The 12372-nt window shown below is 39.6% G+C and overlaps 1 protein-coding gene across 1 annotated transcript in view; it reads right to left on the reverse strand.

Annotated features, from left to right (window-relative positions):
- The window catches only part of EPHA4 (EPH receptor A4), a 253169-nt gene that overhangs the window by 49035 nt on the left and 191762 nt on the right, over window positions 1-12372 (reverse strand). The window contains exons 6-8 of the mRNA XM_060242183.1: window positions 10055-10179; window positions 8278-8437; window positions 6146-6257 (exon numbers count right to left, since the gene is read on the reverse strand). Coding sequence (XP_060098166.1) covers window positions 6146-6257; window positions 8278-8437; window positions 10055-10179 — 397 coding nt within the window. The remainder of the gene's footprint in view (window positions 1-6145; window positions 6258-8277; window positions 8438-10054; window positions 10180-12372) is intronic.

The raw sequence follows: 12372 nt of genomic DNA on the forward strand, positions 1-12372 counted from the left end.
TACATATACATAGTGAATTTCACATCCGGCTAACCAGAATATATAGGATCAAAAGGGGGGGGGGCGAGGAAAGCAGATATGCTTCACAAGAGTGACTTTAAAAATCCTGCTTCACATGCTTAAACACAAAAGCACTATAGGGGGAAAAAACTTCCCAAAGTTCTGAAGAAGGGAGTAGCTAAAAGGAAGCACAACAAATACTTTCCAGCCCCCTAATTACAGCCTATTTAGCTTCTAATAAAGGCTTCCAAACCTACTATTCCTTGTGGTATTACCTTTGTCACCTGTAGAGCTTTTGCTTAGGGAGGGAAACTGCTGAGGCTTATTGCCCTGAAAAAGATACTCCCCTCCCTCTGTGCTCCACACCCCTCAACTCATTATGTAGTCACTAGGGTATGGGAAGTTCTCCGGAGGCCGGAGGAATGTCAAACACAAACTGACATTCACAGATAGCTCACCTGAATTGACAGAAAGAAACCTTTGTCACAGTGTTCAATTCCATAATTACAGGGATTTGGATGACAGTGAATAAATGGGAGGTGGGATGCAGGCAAGAAACACAGAAGCTTTGAGAAACTGCAGGGGTCTGGGATGAAGACCAGTCTACAGGTGGGACTTTGAGATAAAGAAAAGGTAGGTTTTAAATCTGACAGGCATGCTCCACAAATGGCAATGTGGGAGCCAAGGGGTATTAGCAGGTATTGTGCTAAAACAGTAGGAGCCTCACATGCTTCTGTCCTAGCCAAGCCATGAAAGCTGGCACCTTTTGCATTCACATTTGAAGTGTGGGGAAACAAAAACTAAGAGAAACCGCTGACTTCAGTGCAGTCACAAGGACGTGACCAATGCAGTGTGCTAAAACACAACCTTGTGGGAGAATCAATGGAACTCCAACCACTTAGTTCTAAGTATTTTGACTTAACGTTTTGATTTCACTGATCTGTGATAATTAAAATGCCCTTTAGTTAAATATCATCCAATTAGATACGAAAACAAACTCCCACACTATTCACTTCCTTTTTTAAAAACACTCTGAAGCATTGTTCTGGCCTGAATGTTCTTTGAAAGTTATTTTTGAATCATTTTGCTGTGGAAGGAACAGACATCAGGTCTCCTAAAGAAGTAATTAGATAACCAAGAGGTAAGGTGGGTGGCACTCTTTATCCAGAAGGCAGCACACTTAATTCTGGGGTGATAGTGTTGCATGCAAAAATGTTGTTTTCAAGCAGTTATGCTTAAAAAGAATCTGATCTGAAACAGTAAAAAACCCCACTATCCATCCTCTAATCTAAGAAGGCTTGCACTAACATTTCACTACATTATAGAAAATGCTGACTCAGATGGCAGGTTCACATTTGCCACTGCCCAAATCTGAGATCCTTAGGGGCATGTAAGTTAAACACCACTCGGGTTACAACAAGGCTCCAGTCACATTGAGGTACCTATCCATGAGAGCCAGATCCCTCATATGGGTGCTACACGCATTACCATTGAGATTTGCATAAGTGCAAAGAACATTGTCATGCAACTTGGAAAATAAGCACATACAGCTTTGATCCCTCCTAGAATTTCCACAGGTGCAAAAAGAAGATTATTTTTCATCATGTCTTCCTGATTCCTCCTCAACCTTACCCTGGGGGGGGCATGTCTGCTTTCCCTCCAGAGGGAGCACTGGGAGGGCCTTCTGGGCTGCAAGGGAAGGGGGGATTTGGTTTGTGTCTCCTTGCACCTGCCAATATTCTAGGAGGATCCAAAGCTGAACTCCTGCATACATGAGCTGATTCTGTCAAACAGACATTCACATTTGGGTTGCAATGAGCAAGATCATAACTGAAATAACAAAGATGAGGAGAATACTGTCAATTATGAAAGTACAGATCACACACTGGAGGCATTCTGATCATGGCTTTCTCTTTTTCCGCTCAATGGTGATCCACTTGAAAAGCTTGTAACTTCTCGTGAGAAAATTCATGTACACGGTATGTGTTGCTTCTGTGGCACATCAGAATCAGTACTGTGCATTATAAAATAACCAATTTAGCATTTTATATAATGTTTCAGTAATATGGCATCACTTGAACATTCATGACCTTTCAATGAACAATTAGCTTTTAAAAAAAATCTTATATTAAACAAATGGATTATTAATTACAGCACAGACAACATTAAAATGCACATTTTCATAGAGAAAATCTGTATAATTAATATGAACACAAACTGCTAATAGCATCTTTGATTTGACTCTAGGAAAGAGTCTCTGAGGCTGTGATCACACACACTAAATAATGCACTTTCAATCCACTTTCGGTGCACTTTCTGATTGGATTTTGCCAGTTCACACAGTAAAATCCAGTTGGAAAGCGCACTGCCAGTGCATTATTTAGTGTGTGTGATCACAGCCTAGGACTATCTTTCTTAATGGAGCTGCCGGGCACATCTTTAACAAGACTGTGAGACCCACAGAATTCATAGAGGTGTCCAGAGATTAATAATTCATGTACTTCACTAGATATTTCTATCCTTTTCCCTTTTGATGCCTTGTGAAACATCCATGAGCCTTCTGCAGTTTTCTTTCTTTTATGTCTTCCCCATTAGAGGTAACACCAAGTATCCATTCTTACTATGAACTTCCTTATTCTATTTTTTTTGTCCAATTTGAATCCTTTCTAGGTAGAGAGAACTAAGAAGACAGCTTGAGGCAGAAGAAATGCTGGCAGGATGCGCATCAGTTCTGGCAAGACTGTCAGCTACCTGGCTCCCAGTAGCCTTTCCTTTGACAGCTTTATGGCCGATACTAAAGAGAATCAATAGGAGGGCAAGGGGTTGACATTTCATTTTCTAAAAAGTGATCCATTGAGGACCAATCACCGGGCAGTGTTTATCAGCCTTGGGAAGTGGCATTTTTGCAAAAAAAAAAAAAAAAAAAATTCAAAGCCATAGGAATCATCTCAGAGCGACTCGACAGGCACAATTCTCCAAGGTGGTGACTCGTAATTAGAAATCCAATGCATCCCACTATCAATCCTGCCTTAAATAATAAAGCGATCAATAAAAGCAGACGGGAATTTAAGTCATGAGGCCTAGCGATGCTATTTTCTGTTGCAATGGCTTTTAATAAACCTCTCTTTCTGTATTACATTTTCATATGTTCTTTTCCTTTTGTCAGCATGGAAGCTGGTGAACCAGCTGAACACCCACAGAAATCCATTATAGTGAACGACTACCTATCAGATATTATAACAACATGGATTTAACTGCTCTTTAAAAAAAGATGAGAAAGCAATTTAAAGTTAGAGAGTAAATGGGAAGGAATGTTGCTCTAGTCATAGAATAGAGTCCCTGATGAAACAGGTCAAGAGTCCATGGAGTTTCCAATAGGAGTCAGCCTAAAAGCCGAAAGCAAGTCATGAAGCCTTCCATCATGGTCTGTGCCCTCAGTCAGAGGTATGCTATTTCTGAATGTGGAAATTGCACTTTGATATCATACTTAATGATCTATCCTCAATGAGGTATTATAAGAGAGATTAATGCTATAGGTTTTGAGATGGGAATGCCTCAACATGCTTGTCTAAGGCCGGCAAAGGGATAGAACCAATGTGGTAAAGTGGTTAGTGTATCAGACTAGAACGTGGGAGATCCAGGTATGAATTCCTACTCTGTCATGGAAGCTTGTTGGGTGACCTAAAATCAATAAATTCTTCATGCCCCAACAGCCACGATGTGCCTTTCCATCTTGGCAGGTTCAGAAATTTGCAAACTGCTTGTGTTTTTGAATGTGTGTGTTTTCCTTTAAATCTCAGTGAGACTGAAGTTTCGGGAGGGGGTGGTGAGCAGGCAGAGCCATGTGTGTGAGAGAGGAAGAAATAGAGCACAATCCTCTGTTCATTTTGCATTCCTTTCAGAAGCCGTTTGTATGGTAAAAGGGACATTAAAGAGTTAAGTAGAACCTGAGTATGGGATAGAAGAAAACTCCAAACCCTAGACCTGTTTCTCCTTAAATTGGTTGAAATACAACAGATTATTACATTAAGCAACTCTGATGAGTAAAGCTATTGATACCATCGCCCCAGAGAGATCACAAAATTATGACCATGCAAACCGTTTATTTTGGTTGCTTTGTGAGTGTGTTCACTTAATTTAGTGGAAGTGCAGCTGCTGGGAAACAAAACGGGCAAAAAAAGAGGATGAGGAAATGAAGACTGTATTCAGGGGAACTGCATTGCTGTTATTTTTATTTATTTATTTGAAATGGGGAAGTCTCCTGGTTCCACCCCCAAAGTCCTCAGATATTTCTTGAGTTGGACCTGACACAAGCTTCTCACCCAGAGTTTCATGGCAGCCATTTTATGATACAATTCCAGTGAAATGCTTCTTGTGAAAAAAGGCTCAATTAGTCCCATCCCTCTGGGTGCAGGATTCACACATAAACCACAGCAATCTGATATTTTACCACCCACATTCACACAAACCATTTCAACAGTTGCATATGTGGGAGAAGAAGGCCAAAATCTCTGTTAATACAGACAACATGAACCTATGAACAATATACTATCCCAATTCAGCCCATGAACTGAATTTTATTACTTTCTCAATGGACATCAGTGGCACAAGATTTCTATTTTGATTTGTTTCCAAATGACAATCCAAATAAGGAACAAAAACTCAGAAATCCATTCACTTGGCATTAGGTGAGAAGTGCTTTGGAGCTAATGCGTGAATAACAAAAACAACTTGAAGAGAAGGGATTTTGTTACATATTCTTTCCATTACTTAAGAAATAATCCCCCCCCCCCCCAAAAAAAGCACAACAAGAAGTAAGAACTTCTACCAGTTTTTAAAACACTGCTGAATAAAATTTAATTGATTCTGACTGCTTGACAGTTTTTTGGTGGGTAGGACATAAGAAGATGTGGAAAGAAATAATTGAGCAGAATATATGCTTGTTATCTTTTGAAAACTTAAAAATATGGTGTGTGAGTGTTGGAGAAAGGGGAACAAAGTATGGGTGTGTTGTAAAAACAACAAAAACCTAAATGCAGGTAGTTGTGAGTGGGCTTTTTTAAAATAACAAATATGTTTAATGAAACAATATGTAATCTATCTACAGTAAAACATTAAGGGTCTAGTGCCCAACTCAGCTTTTTCAGTATCCCAATGCACTTACTGGCAACAAGAATGAAATGTCAGCTGGTTTTCTTCTGGCCAATTAGGTAGAACTAGGGTTGCCAACCTCCAGGTGGTGGTTGGAGATTGCCCATTATTATAACTGAACTTCAGGCAACAGAGATCAGTTCACCTGGAGAAAATGGCTGCTTTGAAAGGTGGACTCTGTGGCATTATACCCCACTGAAGTCCCTCCCCCCACTCAAATTCCACCAAATTCTTCCTTCCCCATCCTTGCAGATGGGTTTCGTGTCTCAAATAATGTGCCTGTTGGCAGTCTTTGGGATTCAAGAAGACAACATTTTATTTGTTCTTTCTTTTCTCCTAGGACCTTGGATTTATTTATTTACATATTTTACAATATTGGCAAGGCAAACCATTCTTTTTTCATATTTACACTTAAGAAAGCCAACAGTTTGTTTTCTGGTGTTGGGGAAGCTCATGATGGAAAAGTTTAACCCGTCTGGTGCATCACTTCATACAAAGCTATAGCATTCATATGTTTTCTTTTGTGTTCTTCACAAGAGACAACCACCCCATGCAGAAACAATCAGAAAATCCTTGCTTTTCTCCAAGCAGGAGTTTACAAACAGGCAATTGTCCCCCCTCTCCCCCCCCCCCCCACATAGCACTTATAGTTGAGAAATAGTGAGCTCAGAGTGATGCATTCATTAAACCCTACACCAAATTACAATCTCTTCAGATCTCATGTTGTTGGCTGGCATCTTAAAACCTCCCAGCCCCACCCCCTTACTCGAATTCAGCTTTGCATTTGAAGGGCCAATAGCTCTAGAACGATTACCATTACATTACATGCTGCTGTGGTAGTGATGTTGAGAAGATCAAAGCAACACAGGCGGGGGGCTTGTGATGCAAATACACTGTTTATGATGCTAATTAAAGAATTCAGCTTTGTTTGGGGGAGACAAAAAAGCTTCCTCATGAAAGAGAGAGAGGAAAGAAGGGGAACTTAAATTCTTACCTCCTGCTGATGACAAAGGCAGCAATGAGAATGACCACAAGAACAACACTGCCAGCCACAGAGACCAGAAGGACAGTGGGGTTAGTGCCTTCACCGATGATGGGAGATGGAACTAGGAATAGGAAAGGTATCTGTTAGCATTCTGTGGTTATGCTACGGTAGAAAACAACATAGGATCACAACAGGCCAATCTTCCTTTGGTGTTTGAAGTGCACAGGCAGTTTGCAATACTACTCAAAGCCCCTCTCAGGCTTTTCATTAGGTATTCATTTGACATAATTTTCCAGGAGGGTCTTAATTAGTTAAAGGCATTATGCTCAATAATGGTTTGGGGGGAACTCTCTGAGAGTAAGGACTCCCCTTCTTCTCCCTTTCACATTTACTATGAGAGTATAATGGTTGATTTAGTGCCCACTGAACTGCTTCCCTCTTTATTTGATTTAAAATGGAACAGATGCTCATTCCTTGACTATGAGCAACTAGGTGACTCAAACAGAACAAGATGTTTTTAGCTGTCTGCAGTAGGAAAGTGCACTTCACATTTTCACGTGCCTTGCCTGAGGGATGTTAACAGTGAAAGACCCAACCTGAACTAATTAAAATGGCACTGTGCAATGGGGATTAAATAAAAAAAGGTACAGCTATAGCATTTTCTTCCGTTACCTCAAGATGCAGTCATGCTATTTAAGTATTTATCCAGCACATACAACACATGCAGGCACATGTGATTATTACTGCTTTGAACCAAGAGAAAAAAGGCAGGATATAAATGTTTTAATAGATAAACACACATTTTGTATCCCAATGGGGAGGCACTGACTATTGTGCAACTCTATTAGGAGCATCACTGAAAATAAACTCTATGGGACTTTCTCCTTGCTTTCTGCAGGTTCCTATACACACTGTATGTACCTGTTACTGTCATCAAAGACATATCAAAACAACTATTTATCCTCATATGCTTCCCCATGAGGAAGGGGAAAACCCCATTCTAACCAACCTGCTCAAGAAGTAAAATTCTTCCCTGGATTTGTCAACTGGCATCTAAGACCATGACAAGGTTCCAACTACCCAACAGTGAGAACCAAACAAGAGCAGTTTCACCACACAACAGCCCCAATCAGACAGTAAGCTTAGTTCTGTGTGCAGGCCCAGGGACAAACAGAAGCTCTTTGCTGACTCCCCATCCTTATATTAGCTGGAAGCAGCCTAAAGCAGGAAAGCTCATATTCAATTCTGTTCTTAGTACACTGTTGATTAATTAGGAAAGTAGGATTGGAGGTAGAGTGTCCAGGTGCCTTCCTCCTGCCAGCGGGGGGATTTAGGGGGGTGTTCTGGGGTTGAGTGGGGATGTTGACATGCTGATGTCACTTCCAAAAGAGATGTCAGGGAGCGCCAGCAATGTCAGGGAGACACCCTACTTTTTTGGGCACCCTGTTTTTTCTATAGTAAAAAAAATTACAAACCATTGTTGTTGTTCAGTCACATAGTTGAGTTCGACTCTTCATAACCCAGATAGGAGGGCCTGGACCACATCACTCCAGGCCCTTCTATCTTCCACCATCCTCCTAAATTCACTCAAATTCATGTTCATTGCATCGATAACACTGTCTAATTATCTCATCCTCTGCCGCCCCCTTCTTGCTTTACCTTCAGTCTTTTCCAGCATCAGGGTCTTCTCCAGTGAGTGCTCCCTTCTCATTTGGTGGCCAAACTACAAACCATAGCTTTCCAAAAAAGCAGAGCATCACTCCTGACACTGCTGACACAATGAAGTTACTTCTGGAAGTGATGTTCATGAATCATCAACATCGTGCAGGGACATCTGGTTTGGGGGGGAGGTTTCCCTTGCCAGCCAGATGGCCAGTGATGGGTCAGAGCCTGCAAAAGCAGGGGATCCCCCACCCCCACCTAGGGACTGGGAAGCCTAACTGGAATGATGGTAATAGAACAGGCCTGGCTAATGCCACTCTGTTTGACTAAGGTCATCAGCTTCAAATGAATAAATTTCAAATGGAAAAGAAATTCATTTATACTCACTCAAAGCAAATGTTGTGTTGTTTAGAAATGACAAGAGATGATGAGGAAAGAAAATGATTATGGAGAACATTATATCATTATCACACTATTACCTGTGTTGGTTGTGAATTCAAATGGCCCACTGAAGTCTCCATACCCAGCTGCTGTCCTTGCTCTCACATGGAAGACATAGGAAGTCAAAGGGTTCAAGCCTTTGATATCAGTGTTTCTGGCAGCCGTTTTCACAATGCGATAGCTACGCTCATTTTGATCCTATCAAAACAGAAGAAACATGCCCCTTATGGTTCTGCAAATTCTGGTCCTTTGCCCATTGCTAAATCTATTAGGAGTATATTATTAATGGAGATAGAAATGTCAAAGGCTCTCTGAAAGCTTTTCTGTTATTATTTATCAAATTTATATCTATATATTTATTTATTTATCTTTATATCCCGCCCTCCTCTAATGCTCTCAGGATGTTATCATCAGAGTTCAATAGTCTTTTATATTTTAACATTCTTTTTTTTTCCTGGGAAGCCATAAAAGATGATTGAGGTGTAAGTTATATATACAGGTCGTGAGTGGTATTCTTTAGAAAAACATTTTGAGACAGCAATCACGATTCTCCTGGTGAACAAACAGCACTTTATGTGCTGTCCCCATCTTTTTTTTTTTTTTTTTGCTGTTGCAGTTCAGAACTATAGATCCTAAAACAAATCCAGGAGAGGTTTATTTTTTAAAAAAGGCCTACTCATGTCGCAAAACAGTATTCTGCTTTCTCTCTTAGAAAATTTATTTTTTCATTTATTTATTTATGTATGTATGTATGTATGCATGCATGCATATTTCTATTCCACCCATTCCCCGTAGAGCTCAGAGTGGAGTACAACATATGATAAAACAATAAAATACAATAAAAACATTTTAAAAACAGGCAACTCAACAGCACTTGGAGAAGTTTACCGTATCATCACATCATGATATCTCATAGATGATAATCCATTTTGTAGCACAGGTGACAAAATGGATTATCATCTGGAGAGGCCAACCAGATCAAGAATAGACGCCCGCAGCCTCAACTAAAAGCCTGGTGGAACAGCTCCATTTTGTCTTTGTGTATATGTATGTGTGTGTGTGTGTGTGTGTGTGTGTGTAGAGAGAGAGAGAGAGAGAGAGAGAGAGAGAGAGACAGAGACAGACAGAATGACTGATTCCCATTCTATTGAAAATCTGCAGCCTATTTCTGATCTGGTTTTAACAGAGAAGCAAATTAAGTGATTTTCTTTCTTTTTTTTAAAGTGAAAGAAAAGGAAGGTGGAACAAAAAAAAATACTCATTTTGCAGACAACCTTAAGAGGAAATAGCTCTTCAATAGTCCTGAATCGGAGGAGGGACAAATTATTTGTAGAAATAATGTCTCTGTATAAGTTGAAGGAGATGAAAAATGTAATTTTCTTTTCCGTTATTTTCTATTAAAATCTATCAAAACCCACCACAATTCTGGGCAAAGCTATCAGATCATGCAGAGTTCATTATTATTACTGTGTTATGTACTTCATTACTACACTTCTGCCTCTGTTGTAAGGCTAATGTTGCACTACTTCTCTCGTTTATTGATTCTCGTTATAAATTGCCCCACTGGAATTGGATGGTTCTAGGGAAGAGAAAGAGGGAGAAAAAATGGTACCATTGGTAGACAGTAAGAGAAAGGTGCAGCGTGCTATTCTCTGTAGCTGCTTTAATCCACGAACCATCAAACTGGAAAGGATCATAAAGGCAAACACAGTTGGCTCTGATCATGGGTGCTGGCGTGAATAATAATGATAACCCTATTTGGCTCTGGTATTGAGCAGAATTGGGGAAATAACAGTTGTCCAGGTTGAATAATACCTTTTCGTAATATTTTACTTCATACTCCAAGATGACTCCATTTGGCCTGTCAGGTTCCAGCCAGGCCAGTGCCACACTGTGCCTTGTTATTTCCTTTGCTTGGATCACAGCAATCTGAGATGGAGCTGCCAAGAAAAGAATGAAAATGTGATACAATGGCTCTCAAAGGAGGGCAAAGTACCAGACAATGCTAGATTATTTGTCTTTTACACAAATGCAATGTAAGATGTTTTGGAAGCATGAACTAAAGCCATTCATTGCAGGCCCAACTTTAGGCATGTTGATACCACAGACAAAAAAATTAAATGTTGCCCGTGTACTCATTTGTACACTACAGACTTTGAGACTAACAGTCTCTCCCTTCCTCTGACATCACAATGGTTTAGTGGCTTGATGCCCATCCTTCATTTTTAAGCTATTCTGCAAGGTATAATAATGAAATGTTCTCAGATGACATCACTAGTATATATTTAGGCATCAAATTTCTTTGTTGTTTATCCCACACTGAAGGCAAGCAAAAACATCTATGATTACAAGTAAGGACAAGTTATCATTCACTACAGAAATTAAGCATCTATGATTAGTGATGGAATGAAATCCAGAAATTGGGGCGGGGGGGGCACACATTACATGTCTTTGAATTCCAGACCAGTCCTAAATTGACCAACCATAAGTCTTCTTTGTAGTCTCTCAAACATTCTGAATGTAACAAGGTATTAGGAAAGGCTTGCAGGAACCAGGTTCAGCAAGCAAGCCTCATTCAAGAACTATGATTTTAAATACTAGCACATCACAAAACCAGTTTTGGGCTCAAAATGTGAGGATTACATTATCCCTAATATTAGAAGTTTATTCAATGAACTTGAGCTCTCTATGCAGTATGGAATAGCATCTCTGATTCTTTCTTTCTGTCTCATTGTTTTCATGTAAGTCAGAACCTGACTGTGAATGGACATTATTAACTGCAGTGTGGTGGATCCTACACTTATCCTCTCACTTCCTTCCTCCAGCTTATGTGGTTTTTCTGTTGGATCCATCCCAGTACTTACAAATAGCACTTCCTAGTCCACTCATGAAATAAGATGCTACCAAATCTAAACAAAAATCACTTCATGACATTTATTATTACAGACAGTGGCACTACACAATGTACATTTTCTACACAATGAGAACTTCCCTAGTGGTATAAATTGTAAAGATCCAATTGAGGAGGAAGAACTGAGAGCTCTATCTGTCATAGTCAGTAATGGGAGCTCCAAGTATGCATAGGTCTTTGGAACACAATCAATATTTTATAGAGAATTTGACAGAAATAACACAATTCCCAATTCCAGCTGTATCTGAAGAAGTGAGCAGTGACTCATGAAAGCTTATACCCTGCCACAAATATGGCTAGTCGTTAAAGTGCTACTGAACTCTTGCTCTTTTCTATTTCTAAAGAAAGACTAATATGGCTACCCATCTTGATCTATCACCCATTTTGCTGAAAAAGCAGACAAGGACAGTAATGTCTTTGGATGATACAACTAATATTATTAAATGGATTAAAATCTACACCTTTAAAATTATATTTTTAGTGCAATATGGAAAGTTAAGATAAAACAAACAATTGGATAAATGAGAAAAGTCTCAATAGATGCCTCTGATTGTTTCCTGAAGAGTCTTCATTGGTGCCTGAACTTCAGATATTTAACAGGCCAAAGGACAATGCCTTCTCCCTTTGACTATGACAGTTACAGATTCATAGTCCTGCCAGAGAAATGGGCTTACTGAAGATTTATAACCCATGATGCCCAGTTCTTGTTGTTCTGTTACTGTGTGTTTACGTCTCTAGCAAACTGTTATCAAATCCTGCCACAACTGACAAGCACCAGTACAAATGAAAAAAAAAAAGGGGGGGGGGGCTTCTAGGGTTGAAAAAGGGTCATTCAGGAATGGTTTAATCTTATCTGTAAAAGCTGTTCTGTAGGGCCAGAGATTAGACAGCTTCCTAAAGTGAATACATTTGTTCCTTTGTCCCTTAAACCCTAGAAATATGCATGTGCTTAAAAATGGGGGGGAGACAGTAACTGCAGAATTAAGATCTATTAAGAGCATTCAAGTGAAATCATAATGTGAACAAACATCCCACAGACAGAGAGAAAATTTGTAATTCCAACCGAAAAAAACTGGCCATTATTTTGTATTTGGATTATTTGTCATGAGGCCAACATTTTAAATAACTAAATAAATAAATGTCACTAGAAAAAAAATGAGATATGAAAGCTTTAGAACTACTTGACCATATCAGACAGGTCTGATGGGAAAGAGTCTTAGCA

Source organism: Heteronotia binoei, chromosome 6 (assembly GCF_032191835.1).
Source record: "Heteronotia binoei isolate CCM8104 ecotype False Entrance Well chromosome 6, APGP_CSIRO_Hbin_v1, whole genome shotgun sequence".
Lineage (NCBI taxonomy): Eukaryota > Metazoa > Chordata > Lepidosauria > Squamata > Gekkonidae > Heteronotia > Heteronotia binoei.